This window comes from Tiliqua scincoides, chromosome 3 (genome assembly GCF_035046505.1).
Source record: "Tiliqua scincoides isolate rTilSci1 chromosome 3, rTilSci1.hap2, whole genome shotgun sequence".
NCBI classification, from domain to species: domain Eukaryota; kingdom Metazoa; phylum Chordata; class Lepidosauria; order Squamata; family Scincidae; genus Tiliqua; species Tiliqua scincoides.
The window spans coordinates 179,457,552-179,483,798 of record NC_089823.1 but is presented as its reverse complement, the minus strand read 5'-3'; the positions used below and the strand labels follow the sequence as shown (position 1 = coordinate 179,483,798).

The 26,247-nt window shown below is 41.3% G+C and overlaps 1 protein-coding gene across 2 annotated transcripts in view; it reads left to right on the top strand.

Annotated features, from left to right (window-relative positions):
- ATRNL1 (attractin like 1) overlaps positions 1-26,247 on the top strand; it is a 702,039-nt gene that overhangs the window by 607,636 nt on the left and 68,156 nt on the right. Inside the window, exons 28-29 of one of the 2 annotated variants that reach the window (XR_010794071.1) lie at positions 5,743-5,857; positions 15,723-17,818. Coding sequence is in view for 1 of the 2 variants with exons in the window: in XM_066619507.1 (XP_066475604.1) it covers positions 5,743-5,857 (115 nt within the window). In the remaining variant the exon portion in view is untranslated. The remainder of the gene's footprint in view (positions 1-5,742; positions 5,858-15,722; positions 17,819-26,247) is intronic. The other variant, XM_066619507.1, reaches the window with a different exon arrangement.

The window sequence follows — 26,247 nt, the reverse complement described above, 5'->3', positions numbered from 1 at the left end:
GACGCCCTCTACCCTATAAAAAACATTATTCAGAATAGCAGTTTGCACGACTCATGGGCAGCGCAATCCCAGGCTACAGTGACACCAAAATGGCTGCCGCTATATCCTGTGGGGCCACGGAAGCAATTGGAGCCTCCTTGTAAGGTAAGGGAACAAACATTCTCTTACCCCATGTTGAGCAATGGCAGCCCCTGTGGAGCTGCTCAGATCTGTACCCACTATTGAGCCGGTGCAGAACTGAGGAGACTTGTATTGAGTTTTTCAGTTTAGGAGGGGTCATAGAATTCAGCAGCAGAGTCTGCCACTGTCTCCACCCTCCTCCCAGGTACAGTCCATCCCACGGTCTGCTCCCCTGCCCAGTTCTGTTCCATCTTCCTCCACCCTCCCCTGTCCCAAAATCTTACAGCTGGCAGCTCTCCTCCCATGTCTTCTGGCACTGTGACCCAGCATCAGCACTGCGGTCCTAGTGCTGGCGCAAATAGTTGTGATAAGTGATGCCGTGCCAGAACTCTTTGAATTCATCGCTGAACAACACATTCATTTCTTCAAAAAAATCCACAACAGCCTCAAATAGATGCTCATAAAAGCATCACACACATTTGCCTTTTGGTAAACAAGCCAGTATGAAGCAACAAACATTCAAAATCTTCCATCATTCTCAACACAGAGCTCCAAAATCAGTCCATCATTGAGAGCATGGGCTTTTATTCATTTTTTTTTCACTGCAGTAATGACAGTGTGTAATGACTTGTACAGGCAGTCACTGAGGTTTTTTGCAACCAGATGTTGTTAATGAATGATACCGTGAATGATAAAGACATTTGGCACTGCTTTTTTCAAGAAAGCAGCACACCCATGGTAGCAACCAGTCATTGATGGTGCTCTGTCAGTTGCACAAGCATGTTAGTTAACAGAATTTCCTTGTCTTTGAAGAACTACTCAAGGGCCTTAATATTGATTTCTTTACTATACGTTCTTACTATATGTTTACTCTTTATTAGATGTTCTTAGTTGCATTTCCAATAACATCTCTTGAGCCAAATGTTTGTCTTTTATAGAGCAAGAAGCATATAAACAAGAAGCAAAGATTCATTGTCTGGCAAAGTTGACTAATCCAGCTTTAATGCAAGTTATGTTGTTCTTACACTGCTCAGCATATTATCTTCCACATTTTCATCTATTTCATCTATGCATCTTTGCATGGAATTGTTGCTGAGAGGAATCATCTTAATTATATTGTATGGTGACTTAAGCAAAACAGTACTCAAAACTGCACTAATTGCTGGTAGGATGATTTCGTCATCAATTGTATGTGGCTTTCCAGACTTAGCAATCAACAGTGGCGTGTTGTGTGATGCACACAAACTATCAGTGTTTTGTTGTGAAGAATTGCAAAACATGCCTGACAGTGCTGGCTGCTTTTGAAATTTGTCACAAAGTGATTGAAGAAATTTAACTTTTTGTCAGGCTATGTCTTCTTCAAATGTTCAATCAGTCTGGAAGGCTTCATTGCCTCATTAGAAAAGACCTTTTCACACTTTAGGCACTTTGCCAGCTGCTGGTTTGTTGGTGCTGCTCTAAATCCATACTTCTGATATTCCAAACTATGTTGTTTGCATTTTTTCTTTGATTTTTCTGCTTCTGCCATTTCTTTTCAGTGACAAAAACACACACACGGTGATGACAGTTTCTCAAGCACAGTATGCTAGTCTGATGAGCTCTGGTGGTGTATTTACTAAAATTTCTGATAGTTTCCGACAGATTTCAGCACTATGCAGAGGAAGAACTTTGGAGTGCCAGTTGCCAGCCTGGTGCCATAATCTCACCACTGCCAGCACCCCTTGCCACCTCCTTGCCTTTTAGAGCCCTGCTAGGTAGCCTCACTGCTACCAAGGGGTGGTACTGCCCACTTTCAGAACTATTGCTTTACATTATTAAGTTTCATTCGCATTCAGGCCAACCAAGGAAGAGAATGAGGGGAGGGGAAAAACCAGTTTAATAAGATCACTGTTTCTTCTCGATTTTATCCTCTCCAAATGGTTTATTAACTGGCTGCTTTTTTTGGCACAGCAAACAGCCACATCTTTCCATCCCAAACGTGACAATTCTACTAAATAAATCACTGCACTGCTAAGTGCTTTGGGCAAACAAACTTGTGCCTTATCTCTCCCCCCCCCCCCAAAAGCTGTGGAAAGTGTATGATAAAGTGTACATTTCAAAGAACATGTCATGTCCCAATGAAATAACTTTGATTCATGGTTATGTATTTATCTTTAAACAACTGACAAACCTAAGGGTATCTGAATTATTATCATTTGCTCTATGCTGTCTGGGTCTCTTGCTACAAAATTGAAGTGATATACACTAAGATTGCACTTCTACTTTCCCAGCCTTAGCATGCTATAAAACACTTTCTGGAGCAAAAACCGAAAATGCCTGATGCAGTTGATTTTGATGAGGTTCCGCTGAAAATAATTAATGGCAATACCATTTGCATTGGGCGATATTTTGAGCATTTATTGGCCCCAAGTACGAGTAGCAAAGATCTCTCGAGTTTCTGAAAGTTTTATAGTGTGGCAACAATTGAAAATGTATCATTCATGGGAATTTCAAAGATGACAGGCATGTGAGAAGATACCTGAATTGCTCTTTTTCTCATTAGTACTTCAGCGATGGTAGCAAACCAATCCAGGTTAGTTTTAGAAATTCCGTCCCCTGTGTTTGCCATCGGAAGAGAGAGAACAGCCCCATAAAGAAGTTGTTTCTCTCTGCTTGATTTCTGATGCATATTCTTAAGGGAGACGTAAGAGACAACAGGAGACTTGTGATCCAGTCTCTCAGTATCTTTTTATTTTTTGTATTTTACAATACAAGCATTGCAGGTAATAGAAGATTTGCAGAGGGAAGATTTGCATTGAGGAATCTGGCAGCAGGAAAGGATTAAAGTGTCCCTCCTTCAGTGCTGGGACTGCAATGCAAATTGGGCCTTCTACTGCTGCTTTTAATGAGCAAAAAATGTGTTGAAAGATCCTGGTTTCTACATCCTATGTAATTTGGCCCTAAGAATTTGTTCCATCACAGGCCTAGGAAAATACATTATCAACATATTATTTGAATGACTTGAACAGGAAATGGAATTTTCCATTTTTTCCTAATATATCATGTTTCCTAGTTTAAAACCACATATCACTTATTAAAACTCCCTTAAAAATGCAAAACTAAAAACATTCTCTTTCAAAATGATTCTGTCAGACACTGTTGTGAATCACGGACCACCGAAGCTTATGAAGCTGATCTAAGAATGGATCATAATGCTTTTGACTGATTCATAAACAGTGAATGACTGATAGATACCTGCAGTGGGGAGTGTTTGAATCAACTTTCCAGGTAGATAATCTATGAGTATCCCACACATGCAGTATTTGCAGCATTTCTAGATACAGTTGCAGGCAGTATCTCCATCTCTTCTCGGTTTGCTGCTCATTATTTGTATGATAGCAAATACCAGTACAAAGAGCTGCCTCTGAGTTCAGAGCACCTTTAAGACCTGGTTCCCACATTAAAATAAACTCAGATGCATTATCTTGCAAGCAGACATGCTGAGGAAATACTGGAAAAATATTATTTATCTGCTTTTATATTTTCTGCATGTTTGGCCACTGAACTTATCCCCGTTCTGCGGTTTAATAAATATTGGTCACTTTGTGTTTGCTAAATAGAAATTGATAATTGTATGTACTGTGGAAAAAATGTTATTTCCTCTCCATCCTGCAGCTTAGTGTGTCAGCATATTTGAAATGGCTAAGTGATCATTTTTCTTCATATTCTTAAGCCAGTTGACATTTATATATAGTTCTATATTTTGCATGTAAATGGGAGAGTTTAATAGCTTTGAACTGCAAATCAAAGCCTTTTGGATATATCCCTTGTTGTCTTAGAACATGACAGGGTTGCTTTCTAAATATTTGCGCATAAGAGAGTGAAATGAATAAACTGCTTGTATTTTAGAAATATATTCAGTACACAATTAAACATGCAAGCACTGAAATGAAAAATGCATATGACATCAAATGCAGAAGCACCCAGGATTGGGCTGTAATCCAAAGATTCAGGATTTTTTTCAGTAGTGGTGCCAATGGGCAACCCAGTCCTAATGGGGCTCCCTGTGCCATAGTAGAGCAGTGTCGAAATGGCTGCTGCTGTATCCCATGAGGGCAGGGAGGCAGCCAGAGGTCTCCTTGAGGTAAGGAAACATTTGTTCCATTGAGTTCTGATAGCCTCTATGGGACTACTCAGATCTGCACTAGCTCAATTGCTGGCGCAGAGCCGGGTCACCCTGTGTACCGCTTTCAGGTCCAGGATGGGGTATAGAATCTGGCAGCCTCCTTTTGCCATCCCACCCTTCTTGAGGATCTGTACCAAGGCAGAAAAGATTATCTGCCTAGCCTTTTCTCTCCTTGGCATCTGATATAATATCATTCCAAGTATGGGGGGGGGGGAGAGCTATGTCCCTCCCAACCACTGTTTGAATTACGGTTCAAATTGGAGATGTAGTGTTTGGGGTGAACTGATTCAGAATACTGATGCCTTTTACAAGTGTGCTAAATTTGTATTCTAAACCAGGCAAGCTCCCTAGTGTCGAAGTCTTGCAATTTAGTAAACTTTTTTTTTAAGTCCATTAAAAAAAGCAGTTTTCATACCTGTCTTACAATTTGGAACCTTCACTTGACATTTAGTCCTTTAAAAAAAAGGCTTGCTTGTTGTGTGTTTCTCTTCTCTTCAATAATTCCTCCAGCTTTGTTTCCAAAGTAAGAAAAATAGAAAATGTCAGCTCCTTGCAGCCAGCTACACCCATTCTCCGGGCATGAATTCTGTGGGAATGGATTCTGCATTTCAACTGGGGGATGCATTCTATAGCACTGTACATTGACCGTAGCACCACAGTCATTTCTGCTAGTGATCAGGAGTTGACCAGGCTGGGTAGTCACCATGGGCCTACGTATATTCAGAGTGCCCAGCTGGCCACATCTGCCATTGAACTCTCAGTACCTGTGGAATTAATGTGTCATCAGGGAAGGATGGGGACGCCATGAGGCTCAGTGCAGAGTTTTGCCTCAGGGCCCACAACAACCTGAACCAGCTCTGTCTCATTCTGATTGCATTTTTAATTGCATTCTCTTCGAAGATACATTAGCACACATATCTAATTTTAAAACATAAAGAAAGAAAATTCCAACACCTTTCATCTTTACTGATAAATTCCCTGGTTCCTTCTCTTGCGGGGGGTGGGGGGGAGGAATGACTATCTCAACCACAACAGTTTTGGAAAATGTAACGCAGTATTTATTATTCCTGCTATATTTTCTGTGTAAATGTTTGAATGATTCTAATCCCTTGAGAAACAGTTGTGCTGAAACATCAGATAGTTGATAGTTAATGTTTCAATAATTAACATTATATGTTTCTAAATTTTGCTGAGATGCAAATTAAATCTTTTATTTTAGGCCATTTAATTTTTCACCATTTTAATTAGATATTGCAGGTTATTTATGAAAACCTATATCTAAGTCTATGCACTCAGAGGAGCATTCTTTTAAAGGGATCCTATTCTTGGTAAAACTTTGAGGTTGGTGTGTTTGTGTGTGAACTGTAGATGTTTTGAATAAAGAAACCAAAAGTAGCAATAAAAGTCACATAACAGATCACATAACAGTATTGTATTTTTTCCTTTCCTGTTTTCAGGGTTCTCCGAAACCAATTGCTATTGAACCTTGCTCAGGAAACAAAGCTGCAGTTCTTACTGTATTTTTATGCCTGCCTAGAGGTTCCTCAGGAGTTCCACCACCTGGCCAGTCAGGTAAGAATCTCCTAAGTAGCAACTATTGCTCTTTCAGGAATGTATTTGTTGTAGTACTGGTTGAATAAGGAGATGCAACTGAACACTGAATGAGTCTACTTTATAGTTCTATAATTTATACTTTATAGTTCTATAATTGTCCAATCATGCACATTGTTTTTCAGGATTGGAGCCAGTAGTAACTTGGTCATTTTTTTCAAATATTATCTAGTCGTATGGTGTGTGTGCTATTTGAATTTGAATCATGTTCTAATATTTTTTGCCTTCCATAGTGAATTAATTTCTCTAATAAGTAGAGATGTTTGTTTCCTATATGTAAAATAGAATTACAATGCAAGACTTACAGAACACAATGGGCTAACTTCTGAGTAAAGTAAAGACACCTCTTTTCAGACACTTTTCAGACACCTCTACTAATAAACACAGTTTGCTCAGCCACTGATAATATTGACTTTCTTTTGAGTTGTTACCTCCTGCACTCTCACCTTTCTGTCTCCTTCCCACATTGCATCAACTGTCTATATTCAGGAGGGGAGGGAACCTTGATTAGCAATTGGCTACTGAAGTAGCACCCCTTGAGGACTGCATATTTATTCAAAGACTGACATTTGTTGACTAATCTGCTGCAGTGAAGACAATTGTGGTGATAACTAAATGTGATGGAAATGCAAGCATTTTCAGACATTTCAACAAACAGCATGTGAAGTGCTGTGTACCTTCATGATATAAATATCAAAGCTCTGGACCTCTGCAGCTGAAAATCCCAGAACTGCAATTCTAACTTCTGCAACTGGAACAATCAGGTACACACGTGAAGCACATTTATAAAAACTTTTTTCAATTTGTTTGATTTATTCCAATTGCCTTGGAGCTCAAGAAGTCATGGAGTGAGGATGCTGTGAACTTTGGAAGCAGAGAGGCCCCTTACTTCTCCTTGTGTGAGATTTAGGGCACAATCCTAACCAGGTCTACTCAGAAGTAAGTCCAATGTTGTTCAGTGGGGCTTACTCTCAGGAAAGTGTTGGTTAGGATTGCAGCCTTAGGACTCGATCCTATCCAATTTTCCAGGGCCAGTGCAGCTCTACCAATGGGGCATGTGTTGCATCCTGTGGTGGCGGGGCAATCACAGAGGCCTTCTCAAGGTATGGGAACATTTTTTCCTTTACCTCGGGGCTGCATTGTGGCTGAACATAGCTTGACTGTGCTGGAAAATTGGATAGGTGCTGGAAAATTGGATAGGTTTGGGCCCTCAGTCTCTTTGACATGACTTTTAATATTGGGGTTGATGTCCTCTGATTGGCTGCCAAATGTATCCTCTGTTCCATCCTAGTACAAGGCATAGGGGTGGCAGGAGGTGCAATTTTTCCCTTTCCTGTTGTTCCTTATGGGGTTGTTCCTACCTATATCAGCTCAGTAGTTGGTGTAGAATTTTTCCAACTTAGGAAATGTCTGAAAGGGGGATTAGGCTATGGTGTAAATCTATTCCTCCTCATCCTTCCTATGTACCTCCTACTTCTCTCTACTGCCTCACCTCCTCCCTGTTTTGACCTCTCTGCTAGTGCAGGCATTCGACTATACTATGTTGGCACAGTCAAGCTATGTTGGCACAGTGTTTTCCCCACTTTGTGCCAGCATCCATAGCACATCCATCAGTGAGCAGATTTCTACACTGGTGGTGCTGTCAGTTTGCTGCCATTTGTGGGGATACACTGGTGTATCTTGGGATAGGATTAGGCTGTAAGTGTATTTAGGATTGCAACCCTTATTCTCACATACTGGAAGCCAGTTTTTAAGATATACAGCAGTGTTTCTCAAAAGGTGGGTCGTGACCCAGGTGGGTCTCCATTCATTTCAATATTTTAATTTTAATATATTAGATTTGATACTACCATAGTATGTGACTGCATCTGGGGAAATGTTATAGCTCTGTACGTCTAACAGGCTACTATGTATATGCTTTTAACAATGATAATGGAACTTACTCCTGGGTAAGTGTGGGTAGGATTGCAGTCTAGGATTGTTAAAAATTTTCCTGCTTGCTGATGTCACTGCTGCTCATGACATCACTTCCAGTGGGTCCTGACATTCTAAAAAGTGGGTTCCAGTGCTAAAAGTTTGAATGGTCTCCATGGTGTCAGGCAGGGATTTTTCCCAGACCTGCATTGAGCTGCCAGGGATTGAAGTGCAGACCTTTTCACATTGCAAAGCAATTGCAAAGACCTTTTGCATTGCAAAGCAGGTGTACTACCAAACAAGATAATGTTTGACTACATATATTGCTAAAATCATTGTTGATAACTATTTCCATTGTTTCATTTGGCCATTTATATATTTTTTCTTTTAAAAATATAATTTTTAAAAAGTCATTTCAGTAGGGAAGATATGGAAAATTCTTGCGTAAATTCAGTCACCTTCCTGATGTGTGAGCTCTTCTTAGCAGCATTAAAAAGGTGACAATAATTCATCTTTCCCTTTGGTCTTGCAGCTAGGACATAATCGCAAACTGCAATCCATAGATTTCCTCTTTAAAGTTGAAAATATAGGTTACAAGTAACTAGGTGTGGCCTGCAATAAGGTAATGGTAAAGTACCTCATCCCTACCTTTGCATTGCAGCAGTTCAGTTATGTAACTTTGATTTTCCAGTTGCAACACCAGCATGCATTTTGACACCAATGCCAGGGGCTAAGTGGTGAGGGCAAAGAGGTAGGAAGCAGAAGACAACACTTGTCCAGATTGTCTGGCAGTTGTTTTTTGTACAGATGAGTGCAAAAGCCTCTTGCAAGCCCTATGTGCTGATCTTTATAAAAACCTAATAGAAGATCAGTCAATGCCTCCATCACAAGACTGACACAAGCCAGGAGGATCAAGCTGGCAAGTGTAGCATTCAAAGCTTTAGTAAGGCTACTTGATATTGTAGTTGCAACTATTTCTTATTATAATTTCAGTACACATTTTACAATACAGTATGGCAGGAGATATTTTCATATTTGATTCATCCACCTCTTCAACTTGGCTCTGCTTGTGATATTATTGCAGTTCTATCAAAAGGTTCCTTTGCATTTCTGGCTGCCGTTTGCTTTGGCCTGATCTACACAAACTAACAGATGTGGTAGAGCTATCCCTGGACTGATATGTGGGATCATATGACTTTGTGTTCCACTGTATGGGAAAAAATACCTTTCCTGTGCGCGCGCACACACACACACACACACACACACACACACACTGCACCATCCCCTATATGTAGAAATTAACATATCAGGGAGGAAGATGGTTTGGAAACCTTTCCCCTGTCTTCTAATTTTGTTTTGTAGGGAATCTTTTGATGGTGCAGTATTCAGTCTTGCAATTCCTCCACCTGCAGTCTTTGGTCCAGGAGCAGTTTTACCCAATCTGTCTCCTTTGGCATAGCTACATCTTTGGGGGGAGGGGTGTTAGGTTGGATAGCTGCTGTGACATCACAGAAGACCTGGACAGCCATGGACGGGGCAGTTAAATAGTAAAGGAGGGTTAAATAGTAAAGGAGGGTTTGGAGATCTTAGAATTTTGTGTGTATCTTCTGTTGAACTAATCAGCAGCATCCTGTCCTGGTACCATGGGCTTTGATGTTGAGCAGTTGCAGAGCCTTTCAATGAAAAGGGTCAGACAACACTTGCAACATTTTTGTATGTGATAAACGCACACTTGATATCTATTTCGCAGTCCAGTTGGCATTTGCTGTTCAGAAGAGTTTCCCATCTCCAGCTGCTTCAGAGAACAACAACATAATGAATACAAAATATAATTAGATATAAATATGAAAAGCACTGGATTCTGATGGATAATTGCTTTTATTGATCAGAATCCAGCAGTTTTTCTTGTTTCCTCATAGGCTGCCCCATGGGTCATTTGCCTGCGTCATTTGGGTTTGTTTTACAAAACACATTCCGTGATCTACACTTGACATGATGTGTGTGGTTGCTTCTGCTCTCTTTGTCTGCAATATACTGTAATTCAGATGCTATAAGCTGAAGACTCCAGTTCCAAATGGGACTAAACTTTTTTAAAGATTTTTTTTTTTTATTTTAAGCATCAAGTACAGCTTTTTGCAATTAGAATTAAAGGAATCTATTTCCACAATACTCTTTTTTCCAACGATGTGGAAAGAGGAAGAACGATGTGGAAAGAGGTCTGGATTGTTGGTCTTTAATTCTTTAGGTAATGGTACAATGATACAAAATTGTTGCCTTGGGAGAACAAGGCATTTCCTTTCACTTTGAACTTGGGTTCTCAGATATGTTAATGTTTATTATTAACAGTATTATTATTAACAGTATTTACTAAACCTCCTGTTCTCCTGACTGTTTTGGGAAGTCTTATGGGTCTTATGGATTTATGGGAAGAATGAGTTTCCAGTCACTGTTTAGTGTTTTTTGCTGGAATCCCAATGTCTTTTGAACCAAATGGGACTAAAAGACCTTTAGGTCTCACCTGGCCCTTCAACTTTGCAGTGTATTCATGCTTGCACTATAAGCCTAAACATGTTTACTCAGATGTAGCCAAGAAAACTACAGGATCACCTTGGGTGCTCTGTTGTGGGGGTGGGAGGTGGCAGGGTCTAAATCTTTTAAAGAAAAAAGTATGAAATAACTTGTCTGTTTCACTGCATTGAACAAGCATATACAAAATTGTTTGTGATATGTTGTAAGGTGGTTCTTTCTCTTCTCAGGTGTCCCCTTCTTCCAAGCAGCCGAGAAGGATTTGACACTGAGATTTATAAACTTTGCAGCTAGGCCTATCTCTAAAGTTGGCTTGGTGGCATTGGTTTTTAATTGATTGCCATGACATATTCTTAGCTCTTCATTCTAGAGAATTTATTTCACTCCTAGATTGTTCTTGTTCTCTCTCACTGTCCATTGTTCAATATTTCACCCAAACTACATGGCCAGACCTTGAGTTAGCCATTTCCTTCACTTGCTCTCTCACATCATTGGCATTTTACTCTTTTTGGGTAATTTATACATTACCTTATTGCCCTTTATATTCCAGTTGTCTATTTTATTTTGTTTACTGCCCTAAATATTAGAGAGCTATAAGTTATCCCTTTCTAGAACCTTGGATATAGCTGCTCTTATATCAAAACTGCTCTATCACTCAGCCTTCTGCTTTCTTATTGCATCATAAAAAGTTTAAGCGACTCAGGGCACAATCCTAACCCACTTTCCAGCACTGACATAAGAGTAGTGCAACTTTGAGGTAAGGGAACAAACATTGCCATACCTTGAGGAGGCCTCTGTGCCTGCCCTCCAACTGCAGGATGCAGCTTATACCCCACTGGCACAGCTATGCCAGTGCTGGAAAGTGGGTTAGGATTGCTCAGAGCCCAGTCCTAAGGAAACAAAAGTCTTATCAGTCCTTGCTGCCTAAAAACAGCTATAACCTGCCTCCCCATAGCTTTCGGAACATGGAAGGGTTTAAAAAGTTGCACTTGCCAAAATTCCCTCTTCTGGACGATATTTAAAGGTATAGACACTCTGTCCTCCATTGTACCTGGTCACCCTGTGCCAGATGTCCAATTACTCCTTGTCAAGAAGTTTCTCATTGCCTTAGCGACCAAGCTGCAAGTCATTGCTACTCAAGTTTTCTGCTTGCAGCAACTTTGGTCCAGACTGGGTCAAAGACTGGGGCGAAAAAACCAAGTCAAAGTGCAGGTGCTCAGAGTCCAGCTTGTAAGCAAGCGCAACATATGCAACTGTACAACTTCTGTACCGCTTACTTGTGTTACTTGTGTTTCTCAGACTGTGGGCCAGGACCCACTAGGTGGGTCACAAGACAATTTCAAGTGGGTCCCTGTTCATTTTAATTTTTTTTAAAAATATATTAGACTTGATGCTACCATGGTATGTGACTGCATCTGGGGAAAATGTTACAGATCTGTACTTTTAACAGGCCATTATATATATGCTTTTAACAATGATAGTCAATGTGGTTTACTTCTGAGTAAGTATGGGTAGGATTGCAGCCTTGAATTTCTCTTCCTAGAGTTTTCTCTTCCTGCTTGCTTATGTCACTTCTGGTCATTACATCACTTCTGGTGGGTCCTGACAGATTTTCAGTCTAAAAAACAGGTCCCCGTGGTAAAAGAACCATTGGCTTACATGATGCAGAAATTAAAGCATAATCCTTGCTTTTGGGTGAATGCAGGGATCTGTAACAGTCTTACTCTTTTCTTAAACTGATTTTTAAAAATTCTAAAACCAGTGCTACATAGGTTATAACCCTGCATAATGCATGCTATCAGTTTTTCTATTCCTATGTATCGCTTATCAGTCACTTTTTCAGTTTTAACGCCAAGAGCTTCATTTATTTTTTTTGCTGGTCTAAGGCCAGCATTCACAAAATCACATTTTATTTGAACTGATGGAGATCTGGTCAATTTACATCTGTTTGAAATCACACTTAAGGGTTTGGCTAACTTAATACTATTTATATTGGGGTAATCATAACTGATGTAGTGCCAAATGTTTGCTTGTGAAAATTTGTTTGGCAGCAAAAGTGGGGCTGCAGGGGGACATAGTCTCTTGAACAGTACCTTTTCTTTCGGCAGTTGCTGAATATAAGGCTTTTTTAACCTCAGAAGCTGTACTTGAACCTAAAGCAGGTTATATGCAGAGGTTGCTTCATAACAAATGTATGTTGGCAGCTCAAAGCTTCTGCATAATTTCAAAGAACTTGGCACTGTTCTCAGGGTCTGGCCACAGGAAGCCTGGGGATGAAACAGCAGGCAGTGCTGCAGGACAGGAATTAAGTGAATTAGCAGGAGTGCAGGTATGCCAAGAAGGCCCTGTAATAGATTTTGCCTGCATTAGGCATAGCCCCATACAATGAAAGCGATCACGCCATTCATTACAGTTATGAAAGAAAGATTACAGCAATGCAACCGAATGGATGAATCAACACAGCTGCAATTATCGGGAACTGTTGCTCAATTTTAACTTGAGTAGAAAATTAAATCTTCCAGAACAATTTATAAACAGATTTACAAACATCAGTAGAGCAACCCTATGCATGTTTACTTGCAAGTAAAACCCATTCTGTTTTATGGGACTAATTCCCAGGTAAGTGTACATAGGATTGGTACCTAAGCCTGACAAGGGCCCTAGCAATGAAAGTTGGGTTGTTGTTTTTTTAATTTCTTTGATGTCATAATGCAAACTACTTTAGATTAATTAAGAATGTCAATAAATCAATCAAAATATTAAATAAACAAAAAGATCTATTCAGGAGGTCACTGTGTTATCTCCATTTCTGAGAGTCCTAGCTCACTCTATTTTTCCTGTTTGTTATTTAAAAAATGCAGGTGTTTATAGAATAAATACATGCATTTATACAATAAAGGCACACATTTGTAATGACAGGCTTTTTTTCTCTTTTTTTATGTGCCAGTGGTTTTTACAACTGAAATTATATAATCTTTGCACAAAGAGCAATGGGATTTATACTCATACACCTATAACTGATGAAGTAGCTATAATGCATTCATTTTTTTTCTCTGTTATCATAGAGGATTTGTCTTTAAAAGAGATAAGCACTCTAATGTCAAAGGAAATGTAGCAGTAGTAATGTAGATTATCTGTCTTCTGCAGGACTATGCAATAGTAGCCAAAGAATTGGCAAATGGAAGTCATTACTGTGTGTCAGTAGTTAAAAGCTCAAATTTTTGCTATTATGCTTTTAATTCTATTAGAGCTGCGTTTTATTAATAGGTCAAATAAATAACAAAGGTTGATTTTTTCTCTTTTTATTAAGTCCTGTGTGTTTCAGCTGGAGTTGGGTATATGTGTTCCGGACTAGAGCCAAAAGCAAAAGAGGAGAGAGGCTCTCTTAATTACAGAAATCAACTTGTGTACTCCTAGAATCTCTTTCTTTGCTATTTTGCACTTCTATTTATTGGGCATTTAATTTTTAACACATTTCAGGAATTACTAACAGGAACCACCTGTTAGTATCACCCATTATTCTTTCAAAGCAAAGAAGGCTACTGATCTACAGCGCTGTAAAACTGCAGGTCTCCTGCTGCAGGTGCAGCAAAATACTCTTCCATTTTCCAGCCACTCTCCAGATCTGTGGTGATCTGTGTGATGGATCTCCAGAACTTCAAATCTGTGTAATGTGCAGTGATGGGAACTGGATTTAGGACAAGTTCAACAGGAACAAAAGTGAGAGAAAATAGATTACAAGTAGGGGGTTACGTATTTGGGGGTACCTTATCTCACCTGAATCTGCCCAAGTGTTATGATCATCCTTGCAGGTCCTCCTTTGGGACCCTGCCCATGAAATGTGAGGTGGGTGAGAATTCAGGGTAGGGCCTTTTCAGTTTTGGCCTCACGGTGGTGGAACTTCTCCCTTGAGAGGTTCCCTGACACAGAGTTTGTCTTTTTGGCACCACATGAAGTGTGTGTGCATGTGTTTTTAATTTGCCAGGACTTTTAGATTTTACTGTTTTAGCTTGTGCATTAGTTCCCGACTGATGTTGTACTTTTCTGACTTCGATTGCCGGTATGGTTCCTTTATTGTAATTTTGTGAATTTTGTCTTGGTTATTTGACTGGAAGTGCAGGATACAAACTGCCTTAATACTATATTATTATTCATATTATATCTTTGTGACACTCCATGTCACAAAGATATAATATGAAAAGCAAGATATAGTCTGACCTCAGTATCCATAGGGGATCAGTTCCCAGAACCCCTGTAGATACTTAAACCTGCAGATAAACAAATCCACTGGTCCGGTCCATAGGACATCCGGACGCAACCGGAGATGTTCTCCATTCGCTGTCCAGAGGTGTTCTGATGCCTTCAGAGGCCTGTACAGGTCTCTGAAAGGCCTCCAGGGGTGCCAGAAGGGTACTTCCAGTTTTTCTGAAAATCCTCAGAAAGGCTCCCAGACATGACCAGAGAGCATCCTCCGTTGCGGGCTTGGAATCGGCAGTTAGTTAAAACTGTGGATGCCAAACCCGTATATACAGGGAACCTGTATAGGTATAATGACTAAATAATAAACCACATTGGAAGTCACTAGACCAAACATTTTCAACCACTATGCCATGGCATACTGGTGTGCTGCAAATGGTCTGCAGGTGTGCCGTGGGAGTTTTGGGGGAGGGTCATTTATTAGTGGCACCATTGGGGGATGTGAGCCCCCCACCAACAGCATAGTGTGCCTTGTCAATTGTCAAAAACCAGTGGTATGCCTTCACAATTTTAGTGCCAAGTCAGTATGCCGTGAAATGAAAAATGTTGAAAATCACTTCGCTAGACATCCGTGTATGAGACTAAAGTTCAACATTGGCTGCAATCCTATCCACACTTTCTTGAGAGTAAGTCCCATTTAACATAATGAGACTGACTGCTGAGTGGACCTTCCTAGAATTGCATGTCACACGTGTGTGAATGTTAATGCATGTCAACTCAGATTGTACAGTCAATGCTCAGACATATGCAGGATATTATTGTTCAGGCTTATAATGTTTGGATTTTCTGTACATGCATCCTTTTACACCCATGCATGAATGTCTAGTTCGACAGGCAGAGGGCAGAATAAAAAAACATTTATTTCCCACAATGTGTGGCACAGAGACTGGGAGAGAGATTAATTTGAGCATTCATCTAATCTAATACAAGACAACAAATACTGTTTTTTCCATATATTCCAACAGTTGTTGAAATTGAATTGGTGTCCTTTTCCTTTCAAATGAAGGGCAGTTCCATCACTAATTGCATTTTCTTTTCTTTCAATCCACAAAGATAAATACAGTGATAAAAAACAAGACCTATCATCTTGCACATTCATTGAAGCATCTTCGTGTCTTTTTCTTTTCAGACCATTTTGTTCTTCAAGATCAGTTTTGTGTCAAGTCAAATTTAAGGGATCACTGAGACAGTTGAAACATGAATGTCTGCAAATGTTGTTTGCTTCCCAGCTCACCTGTTAAAGCAAAGAGATGGCCACTTTTGTTCTATTATCTTTTTTCACCTCTAGCAGAGCCTTTTTTCTGGATAAGGAGCACGTGGAGTTGAGCTAAGAAGGTGATATCATATTAACTGTCCCATCACAGCCACAGCACATTAACAGCCCTATCCTATCCAAGCTTTCCTTTGAATAAGCTCCATTGACTCTAATGGGACTTACTTCTGAGTAGACATGCATAGGATTGGGCTCTAAGTCATTGGAACATCTGGATAGCACATATGTGCATATACACTGTATGAATATGGGCACTGTCCACATTAGCTATACACTGCAAAAATGTACACACATGGATTGAGTGTACCAGTATATACCATTGTATGCCTGTAGGCACTATTCACAGCCCAGTCCTAACCATTGCTGGTGTAGTAGGGCCACTCCGCCCATGGTGTATCCAGCACTGGGAAAGGGCAGGTTGGAGGTCTCTTTGATGTGAAGGAATATTTGTCCCCTTACAGCTGTTCAGTGGGGCTACTCAGATCTGCACCTGCCAAATGGCCAGCACAAGTCTGACAAGCCCCATGTTGGGCTTTCAAGTCTGGGAGAAGAAATAGGATTTAGTGTGTACCAGCAGCACCAATTTCACACCCTCCTTGGCCAGATCCATCCCTGTTTTTGTCCTCCCCTTGCCCTGTTACACCCCCTCCCTGTCCTCCCCATCCTCTCCCAGGCCCTATGCTGCCCAGCGGCTGCTTACCTTCTCCAACAGGTGTGCAAAGTGGATCCAGCACTAGCAGGACAGTTCTCTGCCAGCTCAGCTTACTCTCCAGGTGTTGCAATGTGCAATGGCATGTTTGTAACACCTTAGATTAGTGCAGCAGTTGCTCAGAATTGTGCCATCAGATGAATATTTTGAGATTGGGTTGGGGGGTAAAGACCATCCTCCACCATGCTGTTATTACTGTACATGCTGTGTTATTTGGTCAGGGTTAGTATGTCATTTGTGTAACTTCATCCTACTGTATCGTGTGCAACACAATCTTATCTTGCACTGGAACAAGCAGGCCGGGAGCCTAGTGCTGTTTCCAGTACAAGATAGGGGCCAAAACTGGCTCAGCCAGAGGCACGGGGAAACTTTTCCCCTTACGCTCAGGTAAGCCATTGCAGCCCCAATTGGTCTCCTTGGACTTGCGCCACCTCTGAATGTCCAAGGAGAGTGGAGCGGCTTGCAGCCACTCCATGCTACGCGGGAACGGGGGCTAGGTTCCAGCCTCACCTCCTGATCCCCGCCTACCCGCCCTGGCACTGTCCTCTCTCTGCCTTCCCCCACCATGGAACACCTCCCTCCCGCTGCCTCCCTGCACTTCCCAGAGCCTTGTGTCAGCCGAGCTCTCAAGGCTTCCCCCTGTGAAGTCGGCGCGGAGGCTGAATTGTGCCAGCCTAGCTGACTCCCAAGGAGGCGCAAATGTTCCAAACGTGTGGACTTGTGCTGACCCAGGGCACTATTAGGATTGCGCCCTAAATGAATCGCACTTAGAGTATGATTCATCTTTTTAAATACTACCATTTTGATATATCAGCCCTTGAGTACTGAAATATGGCATTTTATACTGGGTTCTTGCTATTGCTATGAAAAGTGTTGTATTTTACACAACATACTTAGGGTTTTTCTTTCACATGGCTTAAAATATTTATGCATGACTACACATTTCCCAGGGTATCAAGGTGAGAGACTTGCCTAGTCTCCACTGCAGTGAGGAAGGAAACGGTCATAGATGGAATTGATACAAAAGTGTACAGAAACCCAATCCACGAACAGCAAAATGTTCTTTCAGACTGCGCTGGTTTCCCCAGGCAGGCCCTTAAGCAGTTTACAGGGCTAAGCTTTCTTTAGTTTCAAGTATTCTTTGTTTGCTTTTTCTTCTTTTGATATAAACATTCGAGTGCCATCAAAGGAGAGGCAAAAAGTTTTGAAGACTACCAGCAAACGCAGAAAGTTACCATTTAAGGTCAGTGTTGGGAAACTGGCTGAACTCCATGTCACTTTTATGCCAAATTTGGTATAAACTGTACCAGGGGGAGGGGGAGGTGACACTTGATTTCAGTAATAAGTGTTTATTTCACTTCAATCAATTTTATGTTTTGTCATATCTTATGTGCTATAAGGATGTGCATCTGGGGCTGTTAAGAATAGTGATGAGACAAAGGAACCTGTAAAATATAGGACTGTGTGCTTGATAATTGACTGAATTATCCAGACAGCATTTCATATTATGCTTAACAGCTAACAGTGTAAAAACTGCCGCCAAGGAAGATTACAATCTGTTGCCATGAATTGATGGTTTTCATACCATAATACCTAAATAATGCTGTGTTTTTCTAAAAATATTGAGTGAGTTTGAACATAGATTATACTTTGCCGCCCTGTCATCAAGACATGAGTTAAGCATATAGCTGGTTTACTTATTAAGTGTAACAAAAAGCAGTTAAAACTATGCCTTCGCTTTAATGTAATCCTTTACAATGATGGATGTTACGGTAAGGCGAGATTAATATATCCCAAAGAAAATGGAGCTTTAGTCATATATGTTTTTATGGCATTTTCATTGTTCTTGCAGGACATGATAAAATACATAACTTGATATACCATGTGTATGAGTCCAGGCTAAAGTTCATATGTTGTATGAACTTTGGTAAAGATGTGAAAAATCAAGATATTTAACCAAGAGCTGAGGCCTGATCTTTGAGGGGCACAGATGGGTCTAGAGAAGTTACACTCTTGGGGCCAGTGCACATACTATGGTTTTATCGCAGAGAATATCATGTCCATGGACCCATCTGTGCCTCAAAAGAAGAATTTGGCCTCTGTTGAATATCTTGATTTTTCATGTCTTCACCAGATGCTATCTTGCATTCCTGAAAATTGTACATAAAATCCTTTATTTGTCATGTTTGGCAAGTACACTAAATGAATATAATTATTCAGTTGTGTGTCGCTTAACAGCAGGGAAGCAGACCAGCACCCTTGTGGTCAAGCGAGGCTTGATGTTAAACAAAGCCTCAAAAACCAAGGGCAGCTGTGCTCCCCTCGCCTCTGGAGGCTTTTCTGAGCCCCGCAGAGGCTCAGAATGGCTGAAAAAGCCGAAAAGATGCGGCTTCCCGTTTCCTCAGGCCTGGGGAAGCTCTGAATGACTTATAAGGCAAAATAAGTCACTTTTGGTTTTTCTGAGGTTTCCTGCGGGCTGCCATGCGGGGCTCAGAAAAAGCTCCAGAGGCGAGGAGAGAAAATTGGAAGTTGCATCTTTTCGGCTGTTTCAGCGGATGTGCGCTGCCTCTTCAGGGCTCAGAAAAGCCTCGACTTTAGATGCTTGGGGGGACAGAGGAGGGACCACTGGTGGCCATCGCATCTGTCGCTGGTCAGAATGTCTCTCAGCAATGTTCATCTGTATACAAGGACACATTCTGACTTAAATGTCTCATAAATGGGTTGAATGACTAGCTTTTTTGTTCTGTCATCATACAGTAGGAGGGGCAGACAGTTTGATGATAAAGTAGCAACACAGACCAAGACAAAATAATCTAAGATTTCAACTGTTGAGCCATATGCTTCCATTTTATCCCTTCACTTGGAATTCCTTCAAGGGTGGTTCAGTAGGCCCCTCTGCTGTCTGAACATTGGTTATCAAAGGACAGGTTCAGACAATAGGCTCTTACGCATTAGATATGAGGTTGTGGAAATTGGATCAATGGTGAATACGTTTCCCAGCTCACACATGGCAGTTGTAAGTGGAAACAGGCGCATGAGTTCCCAAAGTACAATCCTGATTCTCCCCCATTGTACACACTGAAACTTATTGCCAAATTTCTGAATAAATCCACAATGATTTGAGTATCCAAATAATTTCTCTCATAGAGCCTAGGATTGACAGAACTTCCAGGAGTGCCCTGGGGTCTCCAGGAATCAGCATCAATCTCCAGGCGACCACTGAAAGTGTTCTTGAAAATTTTGAAATGGCCTCCCTAAATTTACATCTTTGCAGCATGCCTGAAAGGAAAAATCTCCAGAAATAAATTTCAATCAGAGTTGATAGCCTTAGTAGGTGGGGAAGGGGAGGAACTGGAGTCTTTCTGAGTGGGGAGGATAGAGGGCAGGAGGTAGAACTAGGGAGGATTACCCCAAGGTAAGGAAGTGAATGTTTCCTTACCGTAAGGAGGCTTCCTGACTGCCCTCTCACCCTCCACTGGAGCAGCCACATCACCACGGGGGGAATTAGGTAGGATAGGACTCTTACTGTGTCTCTTAGGGCTCAATCCTACCCAACTTTCCAGTGCTGATGCAGCTGCAATGCAGCCACAAGGGGGTAAAACGTTCCTTTAACTTGAGGAGGCCTCCATGACTGCCTCCTCACTGAAGGACACAGTGGACACCCTGTTGGCACAGCTGCATCAGTACTGAAATTTGGATAGGATTGGGCCCTTAGTGTGTCACAAAGATTTTCAGACTTCACCGAGAAAGCAAATTTGTGTTAATTGTTATGCCTCTGCTGCAGAGTTTAGGATATGGTTATCCACAGTTATTCCAAAACCACTGATTGATTGATCTGTAGTGGTTGATGGTTTGTTGCACAGTCATGGGGGTAGTAGATTGTGGAGCTGGAAAAACTAAGCCATAGAAAAGCAGTTGCTTATGTATAATTTCATTAGGTCCTTGTGTTGGGTGTCATTCCATGCTGTACACTGAAATTGCATTCTCCTGTGCATATCAACATATGATACATACAACGTTTCACACTTATGAACATATTCTACATCCTTCTACAAAGTCAGATTATTGTTTGTCTAGCGCATTACTGCTGACCCAACTGAATGATAGGCCCAATCCTATCCAATTTTCCAGTGCAGGTGCAGATGTGGCAGTGGGGCATGTACTGCATCCTGTGGTGAAGGCAGTCACAGAAGCCTCTTCAAGATATGGGAACACTTGTTCCCTGTCCTTGGGGCTGCGTTGCAGTTGCAGTGGTGCTAGAAAGTTGGATAGGATTGGACCCTCTGAGTGACTCTGGCTCTCAGAGGTTCCCAGCAGAGGTGTTTCTTTTTGTCACTGGAGAAACCAATTGCTGAACATGGAGTCTTTGGTTGTGATATACCACTAAGCATATACCCTTCATATACACTTCACAACTATGTTTGCTTGAGACCCTTTTAGGAAGATTTCTATTGCATGAGCAATTTGGGAAAATGCTGTCGGGAGAATGTCAAAGATTTAGGTTTGTTAGCTGTTTGAAACCATGATAGCGACAGTTCTAGCTTTAAAGTAGCACTTGAAAAGATGCTTGAAATTGGACAGCTGCAAACTTTTACTCTCACACCTTTCAGTACTTAAAGAAGCAACAATTTCATATATGCAGAACTCCTTACTATATCTGTTATAGGTGCTGTCAAGTCAAAAATTAAAAGGGGAAAAAGCACAGAAAGCAATCCTCCCTCACGCTTGTGTGACATTAGCTAGAAACCCAGGTTTTTGGTATCTCAAAAGTGATGTGTGTAAATCTAAAGTTCATATATGCAAGCAAAATCCAGCTCATCTTCAGGGAAGTTAACTTGCCATTAATTTACCTCCGGCCAGGGATGGAGTTAGATGAAGAGTTGCAGGAGCCGGGATATTTTCTTATACGGTTGTGCCTGACATTCAATCCCATGAGGTATTGTGTTAATATAGAAGTGACTTTGTGGATTCATAAGAATTATTAGTTCTCTGGGGCCAGTGTATATTTCAACAAGCTTAACATAATTAATTACTAGGGCTGAAAATATTCATTAGTTCATCTTAATCACTGAATGAATATGTGGACTTTTTAAATCTCAGTCTAATCAGAGCTGTCCCCTGTGAAAGGGTATTCACTGCTGATAGATGCTTTTGTATTCAGTACCCTTGTAAGCAATCTATTTGCATCTCAAGGTTTAAGCAATGCATTAAAGTTATTTTTCCCTGAGCCAACTATGTCAGTGTGTAATAGGGTTACTGTGCTAGAAACCAAACACCTGCTAGTCCAAGGAAAAGGGTACAAAGAATAAACAGGTGAAATCAGGCTGTAGGCAGGTCCAGCCTTAGAAGCTGCGGGACCCAAATGGAAACATTTTTCTGCATGGCCCCAGGTTGACGGCCAGGGTCTGTAGAATCTTAGAAATTTTGGCTGCAATCCTAACCACACTTTCCTGAGAGTAAGCCAAATTGAACAAAATAGGACATACTTCTGAGTAGACCTGGTTAGGATTATGCCCATAAATTTTTATAGGCTTTATAGCTCTGTGGTAGAATGGAAAGCAATCAAAATGTATGCTTAAAAAGTGCTTGTGATAAAAGAACCAAATGAATCTAAGCATATTTTAATACAGATTTGCATACAAGTCTAGAGTAATTACCTTAGCACAGGGCCCTATTGCAAGCAATTGATCCAGTAAGCTTAAAGCCGGCCCTGGTTGTAGGTTCAGGACCTAGGACATTTCCTTGCAGACAACTTACTTTGAGGTTAACTGGAGCTCAACTGTACTTCAGGTTCCACTCCTTCCCTAAGAAGTTCATTGGCAGGTCCTTGACCTGGAGCAGGGCATGTCTCCACTTCTTTGCTAACTTCTGTCTGGTGTGTTGTCAGTGCTGGCAAGCAGTGCTGGCAAGCAGACACTGGAGGGTGTAAGGGTCCTGGTATCAGACCATCAGAGAAATTAGAGTTCTGACATCCCAGCTCAGAGGCTAAAGGGCTTCCTCACTGATAGCTTATTATAGGGCCTGTGTCAGGTTCCTCTGCAGCTGACCTTGCTTGCCAGGTTAGTTTTGCCTCCTTCCATCAGAGTTCCTGTTACACTTGCTGAGGCTAGGGTCATGACACCTTCTTGGTTTTCATGCAGTGCAATCCTATCTTGTGCTGGAACAGGCAAGCCCGGAAGTTTGCATTGTATCTTGCGCAAGATGGGGCTGCAAAGTGGCTCAGCCGAAGGTAAGGGAGAACTTTCCCCCTTACCCCTGGGTAAGCCGCTGCAACTCCTATGGGTCTCCTTGAACTTGCGCCACCACAGGAGGTGGCGCAAGTTTGAGGAGAGCGGAGTGGCTTGAAGCCGTTATGCCCTGCTTGGGTATGGGGGCTGGGAGCTGGCATAACAGCCGGATTCCAGCCCTGCCTCCCACTCTCCACCCACCTGCCCCCGGGACTGCTCTCTGCATGCCCTCCTCCCGCCCCGGAACACTTCCTTCCCACCTCCTCCTCACCCATCCCAGAGCTTTGTGTCAACTGAGCTCTACTGACACAAGACTCACCCTGAAAGCCACCACAGAGGCCAGATGCAGCCTACGTGTGCCAGCGCACCTCTGTGTGCTGGCATGGCTTGCTTCCGAGGAGGCGCAAACATGCTTTATGGCATGTTTGCCACACTCCTAGGCCGGCGCAAGGACTTGCACCAGCCTAACTCATAGTTAGGATTGTGCCCTTAGTTGCTATTCATTTCTGAATGAGAAGTTATAGTTAGCCATCCCATAACATTGAACCTCAGGAAGAGAAATAATACAAGACTGTTAAATGCCAGACAGAGATAGATAACTAGTACAGTATTGAGACAAATGGATGGGGAAGAAAAAGTGTACATGGCCCAGTTGAGAGAGTAGATGAAAGAGGAAAGCTGTAGATTGAAATCATCAAGGTGCAAACACCTTGGGCTGGCTGGGCCAGAAATAAGTTTTCAGAAGCAGGCAGAGCTCTTGGACATCAAAGTGCTTAGCACCTTAATGCTACATCAAATTCTAGACCACTGATTGATAGTGTGCTTATTTTTTTCATCCTGACCTATTGCCATCTCATCAGTCTTTAGATTTGTATGCAGAACCTTTAGGCCCTCTGCTGCTGTGGTCTTCTTTACAGTAAAAAGCCATATTTCTGAATCTAAGCAGTCAGTGATCTGAGTTTCATAGAATAAAAGTGACTAACTGCTGATGGGTGGTTCCAGGGACTTCATTGCTATCAAGCAGGGAATCTCATTCTCTTGTTAGCTGGTCTCCAGTATGGTCTCCTATCCAGGATGGCAGGTGGGAGAGTGTTTCTTTAAACATATAACCAATATAACCACTATGCAAATGGAAATTTAGTTTGAAGGTATTTACAGGAGAAAGTTCAAAGCATTTTTGTTATGCTTAAACACAGTTGATGCTTCCAGCTTGTCCATCATCAGAGAGCAATGCACATCTATCTGAATATGCCAGGAAATAATTAATTCTTCTGACTGATAAATGCATGATTGATAAATGCATCCTTGATAAATGCAACCTTGATCATTCAATTTTGCATAGAATACAATTATACAGAGCTATAAAACTGACCACTGAGATTTGTATCTTTAATGGAATATATCCAGTGTGACTGATGGGAATCCAGTTATCTTGCCAAGCCAACCACTCTTCAAAATCCCTAGAAGCTGCAGAAGCAATATAAGTCAGTCAAATTCAAGCACAATTGCAATGTTCAAGCAATAGATTTATTACGGTCGAAGTAAATAGATTGTCTTTGCAGTTTTTCATACTAATACGTGCAGTACATTTCACCTATTCTTTCCTTGTTTAACTTAGGCACATGTTTGATCTATCCAAAAACCAGAAATTTTTTTGTGGATACAGAAAAGGATGATAATTATAATGCAGGTTTGGTGTCTAAAAGTGACTTTTGGTGAAAAGACCATATGTAATCAGTCTTGGGTTGTTGGGTAAACTTGGTGAAAAGAATTCAGATGCCTGTGTACAAATGCAAGTATACAAATGGATACTTGGATAATTGGCTAGATGAAAAATAACTGGCAGCATGAGCATGATTGAAATGTGTAGAGTGTATGCTCTGATAGCTGTGTTATATAGATTTACAAACTGGAAATTAATCCAGAGAAAATGGAGTTTTTAATGGTAGAGGTGAAGTGCTAATGGGTCTCCTTGTTTCTAAAGGGGGTTATACTCCTCTTAAAGCAGTGGGTCCCAACCTTTTTTGGGATGCTACCCACTTAAGGAGGGTTGGAACCTTACCGGGGACCTGTACGTGCCACTATATGGCCCTTCTGGGTTTCGTTGCTGCTGCTGCCCCCACCAAACACATTCAAATAAAAAACCAAATTTTTTACTTTCTTGAGTTTGGTGGCAGGGATACTGTTCTTATAGACACCTGATATAATATTAAAATAATGTAGAAGAGCTGAAAATAAAGTTGAGAGTGTTATTATACTTATTTTTATGTTATTATGTAATATTTATCCCTGCTAACTGGGTAAGAGGCACTTTTTAAAGTGGGTGATCTTTTATTTAGTGCGGGGAGAATAACTGGCCCTTCTCACCTCAGCACTGTCTTTTCTAGTGGCTGTTTGCTGGTGTTCTTTTGCATCCTTTTAGATTGTGAGCCCTTTTGGGATAGGGAGCCATTAGTTGTTTGTTTGATTTTCTCTGTAAACTGCTTTGTGAACTTTCTGTTGAAAAGCGGTATATAAATACTGTTGTTGTTGTTTGAGATTTAAAATTTGTGATGCTATTTATTTTATACACATATTATTATTATTATTATTATTATTATTATTATTATTATTATTATTATTATGTGTATAAAATAAATAGCATCACAAATTTTAACAGGTGATTTTAACTTTGTTAACAAATTTTAACAATTTAACAATTAAATTTAACAATTTAAAAATTAACTAATTTTAACAAATTTTAATTTTGATCAACGTTCATGAAGTTGTGAACACAAGCACCTAGGGTTCCTAAGATTGGAGTCATACTTGGTAATACTTATTTTGTGTAGTACTTTTGGGGTGTGCAGAGTATTTCACACCTATTGTGCGATGTACACTTGCAAACCTGGCCCCTGTGCCACAAAGGACCATGCTGCCCCCCCCCCGAATGTTGCTGCTGCCCTGCCCCCACCGTCACATCAGGTGGACCTTGGGAGGCTAGGGGCAGGCTGCATGTGGCCTTTGGAGGCCTCTGGAAGGCCTAAAACCCCACTTCAGCTCCTCCAAAGGCCTTCTAAGGACCTAAAACATCACTTCAGATTTTTACCTGAAAAAACCCAGAAGTGAGGTTTTAGGCCTTCTGGAGGCCTCAGTACAGGGCCTCTATATAGGGTGCCAGGGGAGGGGAGCAATGCAGGGAAGTGGATGGCTGCACAGTGCCGCCCCCTCCCCAGTGCTGCCAGGGGCATTTGCAACCCTTGCCCCCCAGGCACACCAGTGGTGATGTAATCCTTACAACAACCATAAAATGCACATTGGTATTATCTGCATGTTGCAGCTGGAGAGCAGGGAGTGATGCATGGTCATCCAGTAAGTGCATGGCAGAGGTGAGATTTCTGCTGGGAAAGTGCTGGGTCACAGCACAGTCTCCAAGCCACTATGCTGCATCAGCTTTATGAAGTCT